This window comes from Hyperolius riggenbachi, chromosome 11 (assembly GCF_040937935.1).
Source record: "Hyperolius riggenbachi isolate aHypRig1 chromosome 11, aHypRig1.pri, whole genome shotgun sequence".
Lineage (NCBI taxonomy): Eukaryota > Metazoa > Chordata > Amphibia > Anura > Hyperoliidae > Hyperolius > Hyperolius riggenbachi.
The window spans coordinates 93697339-93718569 of NC_090656.1; the positions used below are offsets into that span (position 1 = coordinate 93697339).

Here is a 21231-nt window from a genome sequence, read left to right on the forward strand (position 1 = left end):
CGGTCGTGGGGCGGCGACTGGATTGGCGCACACACATACAACCTGTCCCTCTGCTCGTTCTCATTCGCAATCGCCTCTCTTGCGATTGCGTTCTGCGCTTCGTACAATTCCTGTCTGGCATTTGTGGAGGTACAGAGGATTGGTTCCTCTGCACTCCCCAGCGCCATCTGCCAACAGGAATTTCCCTCTACAGGTGCGTAGCACCTTTTGCTGGGTGCCTGCAATTACACGCTTGTGGAGGATTTCCGCCGTGTCAGCGCACGCGTTGTGCGCTGATCACGGAGAAAGTTGCACTATCGTTACAATTGTCCTCCGTGTTCCCTGAGTGTCAGGATATGCAGCGCGGCTTTGAGTAACTCTCAGTGATTCCCGCTATGTTGGGATGCCTCTTCCTGCCTGTCGCAGGCTCGTTGCTATGACGCCGCACGTGGTGCACGTGATAAGAGTCATAGCAACGAGCCTGCAACAGGCAGGAAGAGGCATCCCAACACAGCACGGATCACTGAGATTTACTCAAAGCCGCGCTGCATATCCTGACACTCGGGGGACACAGAGGACAATTCAAAGGTTGGCCACACACTCCAGTCTGCCGGGAAGTTACTCGATCATTAGCGCTGCTCAGCTTTTTTTTTTTTTCTTACACTCTGCGGAAGGAAGGTGCACTCGGGTAGGTGGACGCTCGACTATATACTGAGACCCCCACTCTTGGGCCACATTTTTGGCCTCAAAAACTCGGCTTATACTTGAGGATATATGGTAATTGGAATAGAACGTACATTGTTTATAGCGCACATCAACTTTCAAAATGAAGTTATCATGCTAGAGGGGAGCTGTTATGAGGATTGGTACCACAACACACAACAAGGATTACTTTGTTGTATGTAATATACAGTATGTGCATATATTTATCTCCTTGGGAGGATTAAATTAAAACGGTAGACAAAATTTGATATATGTACAGTATATAGTTGTTTCTTAGCATGGTAGTCTTGACTTGTTGATGCAGCAATGAAATGTTATCACAGTCACAGGCAACAGTGTCAGTTACTGTATGTTCCTGAGCCTAGTGCTATGATTTCCACTACACAATCATGTCACTTTTATGCAGTGTTGCCTTGGGGCCCAAAGATCACAGCCATCCTATACTGGCTTCCAGCCTTGTCCCTTGCATACTGAGATTTATCTAGAGTATGGGAAGTAGTGTCCAGGATGGTAGGAGGTGGTGGAAACTAAAGGAGCTCAGAAAGGCTGGTCCTGTCCTCCCTTAGGCCTGGTGCACACCAAAAACCGCTAGCAGATCCGCAAAATGCTAGCAGATTTTGAAACGCTTTTTCTTCTTTTTCTGTAGCGTTTCAGCTAGCGTTTTGCGGTTTTGTGTAGCGGTTTTGGTGTAGTAGATTTCCTGTATTGTTACAGTAAAGCTGTTACTGAACAGCTACTGTAACAAAAAACGCCTGGCAAACCGCTCTGAAGTGCCGTTTTTCAGAGCGGTTTGCGTTTTTCCTATACTTAACATTGAGGCAGAAACGCATCCGCAATCCAAAATCTGCTGCAGCCCGGGAGTATGCGTTTCTGCAAAACGCCTCCCGCTCTGGTGTGCACCAGCCCATTGAAATACATTACCCTAGCGGATCCGCACCCGCAGGAGGATCGCAAACCGCAGCGGAAACGCTCTGGTGTGCACTAGGCCTTACTGCAAAGACCGGGCCTCTACGGCAGTTCTCTGCTTAAAGCTGTCAATATAGGAAATCGTGCTATGATTCCAGATTTGTAATTTAATTTATTATTAAATGTAATGGTTGATAAAGACTGCACAAAGGATTAAGAGCCCAGAGAGGTGAGGGGGTAGAATGACCCTCAACTAGAGCACAGACATTGAATAGCCGCTCTTCTTACTACAGCCCAGTTGGCCCTGACATGATAAGCTAACTTTCTGTTCATTTATATAAGTGCATGTTAGCAACTTTTGTTTAGACTATTATCAGTGAGGCTTGTTCTGAAAGTCTGCTCACACCTGCCACATGATATCTGTGTGTGAAAACGCATCCCACTGTTCAAACCATTTTAGTTCAAGGTCTTTTCTACTTAGCAATTCCTCTCTCATGGCTTTCGAGAGAGACCCTGTTAGGCACTAAGTATCACAATCTACCCTTAAAGTGACACTCAAGCAAAAAAAAAAAAACTTATGATATAATGAATTGGCTGTGTAGTATGGATAATTAATAGGACATTAGTAGCAAAGAAAATAAAGTGTCATATTTTTATTTTCAGGTATATAGCTTTTTTTTTTTTTTATAACATTGCATCATTCTCTAATAATTGCAGTCTCCACTATACACTCAGCATTTTAAATGATTTCATATAGCAGGCTACTGACCCTTTAAACTTTTCTCTGCAGAAAAATCATAAACAAAGAAGAAACAATGAGAGGCAGTTGAGATTAGTGCTTCAAAGGACAGTCCTGTCCACGACTTTATAAAGTCGTAGAGCTCACAGAAGCCGTTTTGCATAGATAACAACTGAAGTTTCTTAACTCTTCCTGTACTGGAAACAATATGAGACTCATATCTGTGCTAATAATGCTTTATTTCTTAGCAGTACTACACATACAAATCATATCATAAGTTTATTTTCACTTCAAACTCCCTTTAAAGCGGATCCAAGATCAAAAACTAACTATAACAAGTAACTTGTCTATATATCTTATCTAAAGTTTAGATAGTTTACACAGCAAATCTAGCTGCAAACAGCTTTAATAGAATATGATTATCCCTGTGATACAATGACAGCAGCCATGTTGTTTGTAAACATTGCACAGAGGCAGGCTTATCTGTATCTTGAGCAAAAAAACCTAATCCCCCCTCCTCCTCCCTCCTCCCCTCTGCCTCTGAAATCTCTGGCTAGTAATACCTCTCCCTCCACCTGCCCAGACTGAGCTCCCATGAGCCCTTGCTACTGTCTGAAAGTGCCTTGCCTCTCTGAAAACCTGTGGGCGTGGCTTGTTTAGTTTATAGGGAATTAGAGTATTAAAACAAAAACAAAAAAGTATTTGGCTTTAGGAATGCTCTATAGACAATAGGAAAAAAAAACACAATTATGCAATGAGTAAAAGTTTATCTCGGATCCACTTTAAGATTAATTACAGTTTAAATGTATTTAGTGACTTTCCTGTGTCGATAGGTAACTTAAGTAAGGGCTCTTTTACATGAACAGATAACAGAAATATATGTACCTGCTTGTCAGCTGCTCCTGTTTATTTGCTGGGAACATGCAGCTGGCTGCAAGCATCCAGCAGTGGTGGATGTCTGAACCTTAGCCTCCCTTACAAGTGACCTGCACTGTTTTTTTTTTTTTTTACTGGAGGGCAACTACGCCATATGTAAATGGCTGATTTTTTTGCAAATGGAAGGGGCTTACTACTGGCAATTGGGAAGCTAAACTTTGCCATATGTGTGAGAGGCCTACCGTATTTTTCGAAATATAAGACTCTTTTTTTTTTCTTTCTCTTTCTCCCTCTTTTTTCTCCTCTTTTTTTCTCTTTTTTGGGGATAAAAAGTCACTGTGTCTTATATTCCAAATACAGGGTGTGCCTGTCTTATGAACCCCCGCAGGCACAGACCGCTGACTCCCCGGGATGTTGGGTGCTCCCTGTATTGTCTTTGTGTCCTCCTCTGCTCCCCATGTATAGATAAAAGCAGCGGCAGTGCATCTCTCTCCTCATCCATCGGAGACCGCAGTGATCAGAGACCTCTTCTCTTTCTCACTGCTCCCCTAGTGCCAGCTTCTGCTGATTGCATAATTACACGCGGCCAGCACCAGGGGAACAGCCATGAGAGGAGAGGTGTTTGATGTCTGCAGGCTCTCATTGATGAGGTGGGGGATGTGCTACTTTTATCTACATGGGGAGAGAACACAAGGGGGGCAGGGGACACAGGAGGACACAAGGGGGGCACAAGAGGCACAAAGGGAGACAATAATTGAGGGGAGAACATCTACAAGACACCCCTGAACCATGGATGCACCAGGTTTTGTATTTTTTCCCTGTTTTTTGGCTTCTAAAGCTAGGTGCATCTTAAAGTCCGGAGCATCTTATATTGTGAAAAACGGTAACTATTCTGAATAATTGGTTCTCCCATGCTAATTATGTTCAGAATAATAGCAAAATATTAGTAAGGGTAAGAAATAAAAAAAAGTTTTCTATAGGTTGAGCACTCATATGTATTTCAATTAAGTCATTGTCAGTCAAGCATAATGTCCTTTACAAAATGTGGCCTAATTAACATCTTGAAATAGCAGACATGTTTTCATTGGCAATACTCCCATATGTGCTGGTGATCTTTCACTATGCACAGATTATGGACTTGTTCACGTAACCTGTACTGGGCTCTCACATTTACAGTCATGGCTATATTTAAATCCTAAGCACTATATAATGTGTATGTGTGTATTAGAGGGACAGACTGAGACTGGAGCCCGTTTATAATGGACCATTTTTTTATTTTCAGTAAAGAACATGTCTGTTCTTATTATTTCAGTTAGGAAGACTGAGAAGTGGGGGTTGTGTGGCCGATTCCAGTTTCACCTTGAAGAACTAAAGTCCTAATCTGGATTCTGGTTCAAGATGTGTATGGAGTTTGTATGTTCTCCCCAATTTTTGTGTGGATTGCCTCTGGCTACTTTAAACTTTGCGTACCAGCAGTCTCTGGCCCCTTAAAGAGAACCCTAGGCGGGGTTCTTACATTGCAATCCATATACAGAGGCTGGGTCTGTCTATAGAGCCCAGCCTTTGTTGCTAGTTAGTTTCCTTCAAAACCCCCCCTGCGCGCTGTCAGACTCCATAAAACACAGCCGCGCTGGCGACACGCAGCTTGTTGCAGCCGGCTGTGTTTATCTCACTAATGTCAGTCTCGCCGCTCCCCCGCCTCCTGAATCGCTCCGGTCCCCACCCACATCCCTTCCCTCGCCGCTGATTGGAGGGAAGGGACGCGGGCGGGGACCGGAGCGATTGAGGAGGCGAGGAAGCAGGCGAGACTGACAGTAGTGAGGTAAACACAGCCGCATACCGCGGCTGTGTTTTATGGGGTCTGACAGCTCGCAGGGGGGGCTTTGGAGGAAACTAACTAGCAACAGAGGCTGGGCTCTATAGACAGACCCAGCCTCTGTATATGGATTGCTATTTAAAAACCCCGCCTCGGGCTCTCTTTAAGGACCAGAGACCGCTGGTACCAGAAAATGGCGCCTCCGACGAATCGCCTCATATACCTGCTGCTCTCGCGGTCACAACACTCTTCCATCACCACAGGCCCCTCTCTCTGCTGTCTCTATGACGGCAGAGTGCTGTCAGCTGGTCAGGAGCCACTGTTATAGGTTCACAGTGTTTGGCTCACAGTGATCATGCGGTTAGGAGCCAATGAAGCGTCTTCTGACCTGCTCACAGAGCTCTACGACTTATAGTCAGCAGAGCGAGTGAATTGCGGCAGGTGCAGACCTGCGAGATTGGCAGTAACAGCGGGAGTGCATGGCGGGTAAAGAGAAATCTACGTCCTGTCAGAGCCGGGCAGCCACCAGCAGGACATAGATTTCTACCATCATGGTCCGTAACCGGTTAATTGCCTCCTACATGGACAAAAAACAATAACAATATAATGTAAGTTGATTTGTTTTCACCCAAAATGAACCTTATAATATACTAGGGCCAATGGACTATAACCTTTGTGCATATGCTAGATTAGACTCGGCAGAGGTGGCCGGTTGCGGCCATCTCTTTCAAGAATCTAGCATTTGTACAGCCCCCCTGATATGTTGCCGAAAGGTTCAGAGTACCTGATCATCTCAGACGAGCGCAATTGCTCCCCTCCTTACCCAGCCCACTGGAAGCTGCTCTATCATGCGCTGGGCTGTCCTCCCTCCAACCCCTATTCTAATAGCAACAGGACACTTGCGTCCTGCAGTGCCTCCTGCAAGTTTACAGAGTCTGATCACCAAAGCAGCACAGCACTTTCTTTGAGTACTACTGACCTGAGGAAGTGCGAAACACCCTCAAAATGCGTTGTCGGACCCTCCACTTATTACCTCCTCTGTTGGGAGGTTGTTTTTAGCTAAGTCTCCTTCAGGGGCTAACCTAATCATTGGGGGCGCGATTCTCACCAACCTGAACCGTGACGGCAAATCCTCTGTGAGCCTTATTGGTGGTTCCATCTTGTTGCAACCAGAAAAGTGTGAGTAATCCTTTTTACCTAAAATCTTTTGGTACTTTGACATATTAAACCAGGGATTCTCAAACTGGGTGCCTCGACACTCTGGTGCGCTTTGGGCACCTCCCAGGGGTGCTTCGGCATTTGTCCCCATCCTTTGTGCATTGGCATCAGCTAATGCAGCCACACATTGATATACAGTGCGGCTTTATTACTGGCCAGTTAACCTTTAGTCCCGTTACTAAAGGGAAATGTCTGTGTGCTCTACAAGATTGACTCTTTAGCCTTATGTTTATTCAGGGGGTACTGCATAATGGGAGGTCACTGACTATTTGGAGGGGGGTCCCTGCCGAGGGGAATGGGAACAGTCATTGACTACTTGGAGGAGAGATGCTGCCTGAAAAGCATCACTGGCTACTTGAAGGGGGGGTCATAACAGCATTTCAGTAGTTGCTTTTGCCGAGGGATGCCTTGAAAAAATTTCAAAGCTATCAAGGGCGCCCTTACCCAAAAAGCTAGAGAACCACTGTATTAAACTGTTATCTCCTGGCATTTGTCCCTTTTGTGTTTTTTTTTTTTTTTGGTCGTTGCAATCTCAGTCAGTCCTACTTTAAATATCGAATTGATAAACTTCTGATCGATTTTTGGATATCTTATTTTGTCAAAATCTGATTGAGATTAAGTCGGGCAAGATGCATCATTGCTTCACCGTTGATTAGATCAGGTCATTATCAATTCATGTATGGTAAGCTCTACACATTATAGTCTTGCTTTCTGGATATGAGCTGGGAATGATGGACTGCAATTACCTTCTGTGTTAAGAAGGCACTGTTGTGGTTTATGGAGAGAGAGAAATGTACGCTGGATGGATGGAGATACTCCAAGGACTTGTATCTGAATTTATTGCATTACGGAACAGAAAAACATTAATAAGTTCTGGCTGTGTTTTCCTGCCATCAGGACATGAATATAGGGCTGCTGTGCATTTTATTAGTAGGGTTCTGCCAGAATACATCTTAAATTTCTCTTCTAAATCTCTGTGCAGATGTTTGGTTGTAGCAGTGAAACCTGATCACAGCTTCTGGCTTCGGGGGGCTATTGGCTTTGTTAAGCGCGGAGGGCTGGGAGTCTGTGGCTGGTGCAGGAGCAGATGCAGACTCGCCAGACAGTGTGGAGAAAGAATTTCGATGTGCGGCTTTTGTTTCCTATGAAATACTTCTGCAGACACCATCGTTTTACTGCACCAGCTTTACAGTCATTCAGTCACTGCTCAGCAATATGTGTAAGAGATAGAAATGGGTGATTTGTTCTATTAGATCTATTTGCATTGCAGTTAGCACACATTGGGCCAGTCCAAAAATGTACTGTTTAGCCTCCCAAATGCATTGATTTGCCAGAGCAGTCCAGGTTATTACCGTTTTTTTTTAACCCAAAACGAGTTTATTAAGCATCAAGGTAATAATACAACACTGCCGGTGTGAGGCAGAGATCAAGTACAAAATCCAGTATGTACAAGCAGAATATTATTCCATGTAAACATTTTTCCTATATAGGTTTTAATACAATGGAACTAGCACAGAGTACCGGGGGACAACTTTGACATATAAAGTGGGTTCCAGCAAACCAAACAGCGCATACATAAAGATATAAACTTATATATACTCTTGTTGCATCGGGACTAGAGGAGGTATCTATCTGTTTATCCATCTATCCCATATTAGATGAAATTTATTGGGGGCCTTTCTATGTATATAGATGAGTTTCTTGTAGGGTATCATATTGTCAACACGCCTTATCCATTCAGCAAGTGTAGGGGAGTTTGGAGAAAGCCACTTAAGGGAGATTTCTTGCCTAGCATGGAATAGGGTCTGACTTATGAACAGCTTGTCATTCATTTGAGTATCCTCATCTGTGATAAGGCCTAGTAAACAAAGTGCGGGATCAAGCGTGACTGGGCAGCCCATTTTGTCATGAAGAAATGCTACCACCTGAGTCCAGTAGGTAACAACAGTTGGGCATTCCCATATCAGGTGGAAGAAAGTTGGGTTGGGAAGTAGACATTTAGGACATTGGTCAGAGCGGCTTTTGTCAAATTTAACAACTTTTGCAGGAGTGAGATACGCCTGATGGATAATGTATAGTTGAGTAAGTCTATCTCTTACGCACGGGGAGGCTAGTCTAACTGCTACAAGGATATCATCCCAGTCATCGTTTTCTATATGTAACCCGCATACAACCCATTTATCTCTTGAGGGGGCATTATAGATGTCAGCTTTGTGGTGTAGAAGAGCTGAATAGAGGGAGCCAATCATGTGTCTAGCTTGACCATCCTTAATCAGGTCAATAATTACAGAGGTAGAAGCGGGGATCTGAGCGGATCCAAATTGGGCGTTGTATGCATGGTGTAGTTGGGCGTATCTAAATGCATATTGTGGGGGAAGGGCGAATCTAGCGGCCAAGTCTGAGAATGGGAGCAGCCTTCCATTATGTATGATCTGACCAAGAAAGATTACACCTCTAGAGACCCATATGTGAAAGTCAGGAATCTTGGAGAACTCAGGGAGTTTGGGATTTTCCCATAGTGGAGTATATGTCCCATAGTCAGTACTGGAATAATATTTAAGAACCCATCGCCACACCTTGGTTGCCTGCTCTAACAGGGTATTGCCAGGTGCCAGACTTGTGAGGGTAGCCCTTAATAGGTTTAATGCTAGGGAGCTACGGTGGGGGTCAATGTCATATCCGTACAGTTCTGGATTGTAGGAGATATCAGAGGTAAACCATGCAGCCATCTGGTGCAGCTGGGCTGCCATGTAATATTTCTGAAATGAGGGGAGGGCCACCCCTCCTTCTCCATTGGGGTTTTGCATTATTAGATATTTAAGTTTGGCTCTGCCATTGCACCATATCAAACTTAGTAATAGAGAGCGTAGTTTTTTAAAAAATTGCTGCGTGATGTAGATGGGAGAGTGGTGTATAATGTATAATATTTTGGGTAAGAGCACCATTTTGACCAGGTTCACCCTGCCAGCTACTGACAATGGCAACTTGGTCCAGGTTCTACTTTTGTCCCTGACCAGCTGGAGCAATGGGTACACCTCATTTGTTAAGTACTCCCTGGGATCTAGTTGAATGGTTACTCCTAGGTATTTAAAAGAGTTAACTATCTGTAGTGGGGAAGTTGGTAAGGAACCAGGGTTGGGTGGGGCATCAATTAGTAGAACAACCGACTTATCTTTATTTAATTGTAGGCCAGAGTAGTATCCCGACTCCTGAATGACTTCTAGTGCGAGCGAGAGGGAGGGGCCCGGGTCAGATAGGTATAGAATTGTATCGTCTGCATACATAGACAATTTTTCTTGGGTGTGTTGGGTGAGTAGGCCTGTTATGCCAGTGTGTGCCCGGATACGGCATGCCAGGGGTTCTGCCGCGAGGGCGTAGAGAAGGGGAGAAAGCGGGCATCCCTGTCGGGTTCCACGTTGTAAATCAAAAGACCCAGATACCCATGAATTAGTGCATATTTTTGCACGGGGGTCTGTGTAGAGTATACTAACCCACCTCATAAATCCATCTCCAAAACCGAATCTGGATAACGTGGCTTGTAAGTAGGGCCACTCTACAGTATCGAACGCCTTGGCCATATCTAGCGAGGCGACAGCCCGTTGACCAGTATTTAAATGGGTGCATTGTAAGTTAGCCATCAATCTACGTATATTTATGGCGGTATTTTTGCCTGGCATGAATCCAGTTTGATCTGGATGGATTAGGGACAATATAACTCCATTCAATCGGATAGCTAACATTTTGGCGAGTATTTTAGCATCTACTGGGAGAAGGGAAATAGGTCTATAAGATTCGCATAGTACTGGATTGTTTCCTGGTTTGGGTAGGACCACTATTAATGCTTCACGCATAGAGGGTGGAAGTATTCCCTTTTCGTATGCTTCATTGTACATTTCGAGAAGGATGGGAGCTAGGTCTTCCGAAAATTTTTTATAGATCTCGACAGGGATGCCATCCAGGCCAGGTGCTTTTTTATTCGGAAAGCTAGCTATGGCCATTTCAAGTTCCGCAATTGTGAAGGGTTCCTCAAGCTGTTGTCTCTGCTCGGGGGTAAGTCTAGGAAGGGTTATTTCTGAAAGGTATATCTCTGAGTCGCTCTGACTGGCTGGGGATTTAGACTCATAGAGGTCTGAATAGTAATCTTTAAAAACCTGGTTAACTTTGTCTGGGCCCCTCTCCTCCACTCCCGCCGCATTCATAATAGAGGATATCACTGGCGGGGATGAGTAATTTTGGGACATTTTAGCTAGCAGTGTGCCGGTACGCTCCCCTTGTTCATAAAATGCTTGCTTCTTAAAAAAGATAGCAGATTTTGCTTTCTGCTCACTATAGCTGGTCAACTTACGGATTAATTTTTGCCATTCCTCATAAAGGGTTGGCGATGGGTTCTGTACATAACTTTGTTCTGCTGCCAGGATTTGTGTTTGTATATTACATTCATTTAGGGAATTAATTCTCTTGTATGTTGCCACAGCCCGCATCAGGGTTCCCCGTAGGTAGGCTTTTAAGGTGTCCCAGACCAATCCCCGATTTTCTTCATCTCTGTGTATATGCAAGAATTGGGATATATCTCGAGAGATATTGTCGTCTGAATTTATAAGTTCAAGCCAGAATGGGTTGAATTTCCATAATCTAGGTGGAGGGGAAAGGCCCCAGTTGAAGGTTATCTGTAGCGGTGAATGGTCCGATACCAGCCGTGGCAAGACTTTTATATCTAACACCTTAGGTAGCATACTAGGCGAAGCAAGAATATGGTCCAATCTGGACAGGGTTTTATAGGTAGCTGATGTACAGGTATAACCTGTGTTGTTAAAGTGCATATGTCTCCATACATCTGGCATATTAATTTCTCCAAGGAGTAGCGAAAATGACGTTTCCTTGTCTATTTGGGGTGGGAGCCTATCAAATTTGGGATTCTGGACTGCATTAAAATCCCCCATCCATACAGCAGGGATCGTAGGGTATTGTAGCATAAAGGTTAAGCCTTCCTTCATTAGGGTAGCTGTGTATGGAGGAGGGATGTAAAACGCCAGGATCAAGAGAGGGTCATCAGCCACCTTGCAGTTAATGAATACAAATCTACCGTAAGGATCGGTTTTAACTTTTTCCAGATGAAATTGTAGCCTCTTATTTATTAACACTGACACCCCGCGTGACATCTGGGAAAAGGTGGAATGATAGGTCCAGCCCATCCATCCGCGTTTAAGACTAAGGATTTTACCCCCTGTAATATGTGTCTCCTGAAGCGCAACTATATCTGGTTTTTGTTTAGAAAGGTACGTTAATACCGTTTGCCTTTTAATTTCGTCATTTATACCCCGTACGTTCCACGTAATCAGTGTCAGTTTAGAAGCCATTGCATCTGGAATGTTATATGAACTGGCCTGTGGAAGAAAAGGTAACAAGGATTCCAGCAGGTTCTGTAATAGTACTTGAGAATATAGAGACCTAACAACACACCAGCAGTAAATAACAAGACATATCCATACCCTTTCCCACCCTGCCCCGCTGTAACGGTAAGCGGGGCCTTATACCCATAACTTGAGTGCAAAAGCCTACCTTTGAGTGCAGTTAAGCTGCAACTCAGTAGGTGGCTGGGGTAACAACACAACAGAAGCATGAGGCAAGGGAAACCTTGCAGCCGAGACGTTGCTGAACTAAGTGAATACAGAGCTTCCGTGCTGAACACATTTTGAAAAGCACTGACGCGTCCTCGGCGTCTCAAGATTTGTATGCATATATAAACATGGTAAAGCATAGCGTATGACAAATGGTGATCTCCCAGAACGAGGGGGATAGTAACTTATAGGTGCAGGAGGCTACGGTTTTACCCCCTTCTTTTTAAAAGGTAAACAGCACCTGCCCTAAGGAGAAATATTCAACAAACCGCCATAGGTGGTAACATAGTTAAAGTACAGAGATCTTAATAGGACTGCCTAATACTTAGACTGGTTCAGGTCGGCCTTCTCCTGCCAGCTAAGCCTTTATCCACACTTCACAGTTGAGTCTTAGTTTATGCTGCAGCATTAAGTATACGGTGATGTTCGTGGCAACTGCGTACAAACCGGGCCTCGCCCATGGAAGTGGCTATTAAGAGAGCAGTGTCTAGATCAGTGTGAAGGTGTTAGAGTATACGGAGTCTCACTAGGCTTATGCAGCTTTACTGCCGAGATCATAACAGTTGTTGGCATGGGGTGTGGTAGTGATTTGTAAAAAGGGTAATATTCTGCATGAGTGTAAAGATAGAAGACCTTTATATTTATGGAGAGGGGTACCTTGGCCGGGAGTCAGTCTGGTGGATAGGTGTTGAGAGTGTTCCGTATATTTACAATATATAGAAAAATAGATTTGGGGTGCTTCACCTGGAAGTAGAGGAGCCCCTCCTCTGGGGGTTAACTTCGATCCATTCGAGCACATGGAGGTTGCTTGCACGTGGAGGAGTAGTGGTTGACAAAGTAGTCACGGTCAGCGAGATGATAAGTGCTGAAGGTAGCTTATAGGTGTAGATTGCGGAGGACTTTAGGATGCTTCACCCGGCGATGAGGGGGCCCGCTTCCGTGGGTTGGCCTCAATCCACTTGAACACCTCCCGGGGATCAGTAAAGAAGTGGGTGCTCTCTCCTTCAACTATACGCAGCTTTGCTGGGTAGATCATGGAGTACAGGATGTTGAGTTCTCTCAGGCGCTTCTTGGCGGCATAAAAGTGAGCGCGCTGTTTTTGTACCTCGGTTGAGAAGTCGGGATAGAACGAGATTCTGGCGTTTTGGTACTTGATCTCTCCCCTCTGCCTGGCTGCTTTAAGTATGGCATCTCTATCACGATAGTTTAAAACTTTAAATATAAAGGTTCTGGGAGTTGCTCCCGGCGCCGGCACCCGTGGGGAGATCCGGTGAGCTCTCTCAATGACAAAGACAGAGGAAAAAGTATCTTTTCCGAATGTGTCGAGAAGCAGCCGTTCGATAAATTGCTCAGGGTTGTTACCTTCGGCCTTCTCGGGCAGCCCCACCACGCGGAGATTCGACCGTCTGTTCCGGTTTTCGAAATCATCCTGTCTGGCTTGTATTTCGGTGATCTGCTGTTGTGCTGTGGCTACCGCCGGTTGAAGGGGCCTTGTGGTGTCTTCTAAGGGGCTGATACGGCCTTCTGCGTCAGAGACACGGGAGCGGAGGTTTTGGAGATCTTGCCTCACCAGGGAGACGTCTGTGCGCACTTCCTCTAACTTGGCCGTTATGGCCGCCAAACTCGCCTGACAAGCAGCGACTCCCTCCAGGATCTGCTCCATCGGGCCGGGGTCTGGCACAGATTGCGAGGAGTCTTCATCCATCAGAGCCTCCGGGATGCTAGCGGTGTCAGAGCAGTCGGCGCCATCTTGGGAGGTATGTTGGAAGCGTTTTAGTTTTGCCGCCGCTTCTGATGCACGCCTTGTCATGACCGGGGATGATGGCGGAGATTGCCGAGTGGGTTTCCCCGAAGCCTGGGAGGACTTTTGAGACGCCAGGTTGCTGTTCAGGATAGTTTTAATAGTTATCAGCACGGAGCTCTTCTCGGATGCGTCCTCACCTCATGGACTTCCGGTCACGCCCCCCAGGTTATTACCGTTTAAACAGCCATAAACAAATGTGGCCTGACTGTGAGTAAAGATGCACCGTAACAACATAGAGTAGAATGTAATGCATTAGCCAGGATACCAAATTTTATGTTAATCATCCTGTTTTCAGCATCAGAAACAGCAGCTGGCAGTGTCTGGGTAGTGTGATGGTTAGGGTGGACCAAGCACCATTTTTAGCACCCAGGGCATCTTAATAGCACATTTAATATGCATGCCAACAATGTGGCTCATTAAAGGGTACCCAAGGCGGTGCGGGGGGGGGGGGGGGCAGATAAGACAAAGGGCTTGAATCACAGAGCGGTGCTAACTGTTAGCACGCCTGTGAAAACCCCCTTAGCACGTCTAAACAAACTTTTCTCGCGCAAAACTTTATGCGCGCAAAACTTTACGCGCACACTGCACAGAGCGAAGTGGCCATTAAAGCCTATGGGGGTTAGCGCGCGCATAGTACTTTGCGCATGCAAAACTTAGCGGTACTTAGCGCGCGATCTGATTGAGAAAACCGGTGCTAACCTACTTAGCACCCTGGTTAGCGCTCCTAAAGACTTTAGACGTGCTAAGTAGGTTAGCACCGCATAGTGAATCAAGCCCAAAGAGGCATGTTCTCTGCTGCAGGACATGCCTCTTAGTCCTGTCCCCCATGACCCCCTGAAATTAGCAACAAGCAATTGTCGCTATTCTGGAGGGTAAGGGAGGAGAGGTATTTCCTGCTCAAACACCCACTTGGGGAGTTCCTGCAGGCCTTACAAAGCTTCCATTGGACAGCTCTGTCTCCCCCTGACACTCCCCCACCTCTCTGCACGCTGCTCAGTGTTGCCAACCTTTCACATTATTTTTTACTGACAAATACCTAAAAATTTACTGACAAAAGATTTTTTTTACTGACAAAATCTCCTGCGCTGCGCAATGGGCGTGGTCACGCAACAGAATGTGGGCGTGGTCATGGGTGGGGTCAAATATACATGATTTTAGTATTGCTGTAAAAGGTCTGCCAGGGAAGTTTGAGCTCTGCCATAGTGTTTTCCCCCCTTCCCCCAAAATACATGTAATCTTACAGCATTTCACCAAAAATCCATGTAATCTGGCAGAGGTTCTTCCAAAATACAGACAATATGGCAGTGGTTCCCAAAAAATAGATGTAATCTGGCAACAGCGATTCCCCCAACATACACATAATCTGGCAGCACTTCTCCAAAATACATTTAATCTGACAGCAGTGGTTCCCCAAAAATAGGTAGCCCCAGGTCTATAGGTGTCCCCAGAATAGGTGGCCAGGGGTATAGATGTCCCCAGAACAGGTAGCCAGGGGTATAGATGTCCCCAGAACAGGTAGCCAGGGGTATATGTGCCCAGTATATGTAGGCAGGGGTACAGGGCCGGTTCTAGACTGGCACATATGAGGTGGCAGTCAAATGGGTAGGGGGCAACATGTACGAGGAAATTTGCGGCGCGCAAAGCGTGCCGCGGCGACGAAAATGGGCATGGCAAGTAAATGCACATAATGAGAGACAGCGTTTAACCAGTAAATGCACATTAGAGACAGCCTTTCACCAGTAAATGCACGTAATGACAGACAGCTTTTCACCAGTAAATGCTCGTAATGAGAGACAACTTTTCACCAGTAAATGCACATAATGAGAGACAGCTTTTCACCAGTAAATGCAAGTAATGAGAGACAGCTTTTCACCAGTAAATGCACGTAATGAGAGACAGCTTTTCACCAGTAAATGCACGTAATGAGAGACAGCTTTTCACCAGTAAATGCACGTAATAAGAGACAGCTTTTCACCAGTACATGCACGTAATAAGAGACAGCTTTTCACCAGTACATGCACATAACAAGAGACAGCTTTTCACCAGTATATGCACATAATAAGAGACAGCATTTCACCAGTAAATGCACATAATAAGAGACAGCTTTTCACCAGTAAATGCACATAATAAGAGACAGCTTTTCACCAGTAAAGGCACATAATAAGAGACAGCTTTTCACCAGTAAATGCACATAATGGCAAACAGCCAGCGTCCTCAGTATATGTAGCCAAGGATATATGTGCGCAGTATATGTAGCCAGAGGTATATGTCCCCAGTATATGTAGGCAGGGGTATATGTGCCCAGTATATGAAGCCAGAGGTATATGTCCCCAGTATATGTAGCCAGGGGTATATGTTCCCAGTATATGTAGCCAGGGTTATATGTGCCCACAATATGTAGCCAGGGGTATATGTGCCCACAATAGGTAGCCAGGGGGTATATGTGCCCAGTATATGTAGCCAGGGTTATATGTCCCCAGTAAATGTAGGCAGGGTATATGTACCCAGTATATGTAGCCACAGGTATATGTCCCAGTATATGTAGCCAGAGGTATATGTGCCCACAATGGGTAGCCAGGGGGTATATGTGCCCACATTAGATAGCCAGGGGGTATATGTGCCCACAATAGATAGCCAGGGGGTATATGTGCCCAGTATATGTAGCCAGGGTTATATGTCCCCAGTATATGTAGGCAGGGTATATGTGCCCAGTATATGTAGCCTCAGGTATATGTCCCAGTATATGTAGTCAGGGTTATATGTGCCCAGTATATGTAGCCAGAGGTATATGTGCCCACAATAGGTAGCCAGGGGGTATATGTGCCCAGTATATGTAGCCAGGGTTATATGTCCCCAGTATATATAGGCAGGGTATATGTGCCCAGTATATGTAGCCACAGGCATATGTCCCAGTATATGTAGTCAGGGTTATATGTGCCCAGTATATGTAGCCAGGGGTATATGTGCCCAGTATATGTAGGCAGGGTATATGTGCCCAGTATATGTAGGAAGGGTATATGTGCCCAGTATATGTAGCCACAGGTATATGTAGCCAGGGTTATATGTGCCCAGTATATGTAGCCAGGGGTATATGTGCCCAGTATATGTAGGCAGGGTATATGTCCCAGTATATGTAGTCAGGGTTCTATGTGCCCAGTATATGTAGCCAGAAGTATATGTGCCTACAATAGGTAGCCAGGTGACCCCTCCCCCAGCAGGAGGACAGCAGCGCAGTGGAGGAAGAGCTGTGGCATCAGCGGTGGAGAAGGGGGGAAATCTTCCCCCCCTTCTCTCACCTTAGTGCTCTCCCTCCCTCGCTGACTTTCCCCTCCTGATCTAAGTGCTGAGTGGCTGGCAGGCGTCAGCGAGCGGAACTTACCTGCGTCTCGTCGCTGGCGCGGAATGATTTGCCGCTACTCTGGTCTGGTCCAGACCAGAGCAGCAGAACTTCCGGCGCAGGAGCGAGACGGAAGGTAAGTCCCGCCCGCTGCCAAACGCCACTCCGCACAGATCAGGAGGGGACAGTCAGCGAGGGAGGGAGAGCTCTAAGGTGAGAGAAGGGGGGGAGATTGCCCCTCGTCTCCACCGCTGCCCACAGCTCTTCCTCCACTGCGCTGCTGTCCTCCTGCAACAGGGCGGGCGGCCGACTGGCCGCCCTTACGGACGCTGCTGAATTCCTTACGGAATTCACGGGCAGCTCATTTTGTATCAAAATTTACGGGCTGCCCGTAAATTTACGGGCGGTTGGCAACACTGACGCTGCTCTGTGAGAGCAACTCTTCCGGAGGTACATGTACAAGCGCAGCTGTACAGCGGCTGTGAAGGTACAGCCACGCATGTGCAGTAAAACGGTGCTGCTTGTTCTTGAGTGGTTTTGTGCCGTTGCACAGGCGTGGCTGTACTCACGCTCGTGCACCAAAAAGAGGACAGACGCAAACTTCAATAGGGTCCTGAGCAGTAGCGGTTGTCTGGAGGAGGACACAGGAAGCCTTTGGAGGATTCAGAGGCTTCTCTCTTCCTAGGTAAGTATCTGTTTTTTATGTTAGCTTAAAAAAAAAACTGAGGCAGACTCTATGTACATACTAAGGATGAATGTCAACTGAAATGATCTTTCTTAATTGTTGGCTCTGCCAAGCAGGCTGTTCGGTGGTGGGGGAGAATTGAGTATCATGAATTGTGCTTTTATTGGCTTCTAAATCAGATCTCAGCCAAGTTGAGCACCAATGGGATGTGTGGCATTTCGGATTGTTTGATCCTCATCAGTGCATAGCATGGATTAATTTGGCTCTATGGAGTAGGGCTTGTAACACCGAAAGGTACAGACTAACCAGCAAGCTCATGTATCAGCTGTAACAGAGATATGTTTTTTTTTAAAGGTTATCATGCTGTTGTGTATCTTTTAGAGCAGAGAGGACATTTTGAGTTCAGGTCTGCGTTCAATCGTATATAAATCCACAGGGCCATAGTTTATGATAGATTTTTATTAGTTTTAGTAATTTCATATATTTTAATCTGTGCTTTTGTTTACGTACAGTTTATGGAGAGCATTGTGTTTGCTTTGCATTGTCAGTCTTTGGCCTTTTTGTGCCTCTGATCCTTTGTGTTTTCCATTTGTAACTCTCATTTCATTATCTCTGCTACAGGGTAGACCCCATCCCTTATGATACTCCTAAACCAGCCGGCCACACACGCTTCGTCTGCATCTCCGATACACACTCCAGGACAGATGGCATCCAGATGCCATATGGGGACATCCTCCTGCACACAGGCGACTTCACCGAGCTCGGCCTGCCTTCAGAGGTTAAGAAGTTCAATGACTGGTTAGGTAAGGATCTGTTGCTGCTCACTGACCCCAATTAACCTCCTTTTTGGCCATTGCACTCATTGTCTTCTAATTGAATATAAGCGGGTTGACTCTGCTATGTGGTCAGCTACAAACACCGATGGATCTGCAATTAAAGATGAATTAAGTGTGTAAAGCTTTAAATTTCGAGTCCCATGTGTTTATGTTGTAATAATAATCAAATAATTACAACTGCCTACTGTTTAACTAGTTACTGTAATTCATGTTTTAACATACTGTGTATTACTGTATATTTCAAGGCACTGGAGATCATAAGTGATTCATCAAAACTAGCTTGGATTTAGAGGTAGAAGCAGATTGTCATCTTTGCCTGTAGAAAAAGACAGCCATGGCTGGAATAGAAATTCAAAAAGACACCAAAAATGTCAGAAATAATCAATATCTTTATTTAGGGACATATCCCTTTAAAATAAATAAAACCAAGACTGGCAGGTAGTTCATAGGGAATGGGAGTTACAATAAGGTATCCAAAATATCCAACAATACAAGGATCGATCTACAGATGAGTGTCAATAAACAAAGTAATATATTCTTTACATGCCAAAAGAGAAAGGTTTCTGTTCAAATCCACCACGGCTGACCAACAGCCACTGTATACAATTCTCAATAGTTCTTTGGATGAAGAGGATGTGACACCGCTAACTTACCCAGAGATCCAGCTCTCCTAACATCCGTCCACCTAATAACAACAACAATAATAATAATAATAATATCATGTTGATTGATTATGGATGTCACCTGATCCCACCAGCTAAATCCAGGAAGAAGAGGAGACAATTAGTATTGCAGTGGCGAGTTCATTTGGCCCATGAGTCATGTATTCTGTGTTCTGACCCCCAACACCTTAATCTCTAGTTATCTGGCTTGCAGTCGCTGCCATGTATCCCATTTTCTTATTTCTCTCTGCTTCAAACGCAATAGGGGAATGATAGCTGAGTGAGTTGTGCACCCCTCCTACACTGCGCTCTGAGGCTGGAGCCTCTCTCGCCTCTGCCTCGGCTCGGCGCTGCTGAGAGCACATTTGGAAAAACCTATTTGTAATGAGTCTAATAGGTAAAGCCTATCCTTACACTAGATCAGTGAGATACAGAATGGTGCATGAAGCCTCTGGATTATCCACTATTGAGACATGCAACTTTTTTTGCCTTCTTTTAGACCTCACGTGTACGTTAAAGGACACCTGAAAATAAACTAATGAAACAAACAATTGTATCTATCTTCCTTCTCCTAAAATGACTTTTTAAGATATTCCACAGTTTTATTTTATGTTTAAATCTTCTTTTTAAGTTTTACCTGTTTTATTGTTTTTGCTCAATTACACATTCATTGAAGTATGCCAGAGCTAAAATCTTTGAACTATTGCCCCTTTTTATCTCTCTCCTGCTCTCAGAAGCCATTTTATGCTAGGAAAGTGTTTTATAGTTGGAATTTCTTATCAGTAAGGGGCACACTGTAGTCACTTCCTGTCTGAGTCAGGACTGAGTCAGCCACTTGCATACCTGATATTTAACTCTTTCAGGCAGAGAAAGAAAAAAAGGAACACAGCATAGTTATTTGTGTGCTAGGCACTGTACATACCCCATGTCTATCTCATGTCACATGTCACCTCGGGTATCCTTTAAAGGAATACTATCGATGTATGCATTTATTTTTAAATGCTGTATGTTGTAGCACACATTAGGGCAAGTACTAGGAGCAATTTGATACCTCACACAGCTGTTCCTCTCAGCTGTAAAATCCTCCTTCAGTTTTTGTCAGTGTTGGATACAACATGTATCTAATACTGAGCTCCCAGAGGGCTAGACCATATCTCTGCACAGGGGAGTTGCTATCAACTCCTCAGTTTATAGTTTAATTATCACCTTGCTGAAAGAATCTTGTTGATATGGTGGTAAGGGGTTAAAGATTCTAGCAATGTGTGTTTATTATCTTTGCTTCTCTTTACTGATAAAGATACTAATAATGCTAATTGTAAACAGTGGTCTGCCCCTCTCAGCAGCTTGTAAAGTGGATGCAGCCTGGAGTGAATCGCCTCAAGCAGGCAGCCAGTCTGAGTGTAAACACAGACTCCTGGTATAGCTTGTTATATTCCAGCAATATTACAGCTCATTTAGTTACCTGTTACCGCCTCAGATCAGCCTATTTCTCCTCATGTCTCCTGCATGCTGTGAGTTACACAGTGAAATCTATTTGTGAGCTGTGTGACAGAGTAACCAAGCAGCTCAGGGTGACCCAAACTACTATGAGCTGTGTGAGAAATGAATTTTTAAGCAGGGATAGCGAGAGAGAGACCTGGGTGAATAAATAAAGTGCCCCTAGCACTAGTGGTAATGTGTACACTAATATAGAGTATTAAAAAAAAAGTCGTTTCAATCGATAGTATTCCTTTAAGTAATTGTTCCCAGTCAACACTTGAGTTTTTGAGGATAATGCTGATATATTCTATCCCAATAGCTAAACTTGTGCATCTGGTAACTTCTGAAGGACAGCATTTGTTGGTCTGGGGATTTTTCAAAAAGCATACTTCATTTCATACTTAATTTCAAAAAGGACATCCCATGTCATATAAAACTCGTATATAAAGCTGATACCTGGAGTCCAGCTTTACATTCTGCTACTTTCAGCACTCCCTACTTGTTAGTTATTCTGTCACTGCAGGTCAAGTCAGACTGGCTGTTATTGTGGATA

General features: G+C 44.9%; 1 protein-coding gene across 2 annotated transcripts in view; it reads left to right on the top strand.

The window, feature by feature from the left end:
* The window catches only part of MPPED2 (metallophosphoesterase domain containing 2), a 308331-nt gene that overhangs the window by 119065 nt on the left and 168035 nt on the right, over positions 1-21231 (top strand). For both annotated transcript variants that reach the window (XM_068261705.1, XM_068261706.1), the window contains exon 3: positions 18323-18504. In XM_068261705.1, coding sequence (XP_068117806.1) covers positions 18323-18504 — 182 coding nt within the window. The remainder of the gene's footprint in view (positions 1-18322; positions 18505-21231) is intronic.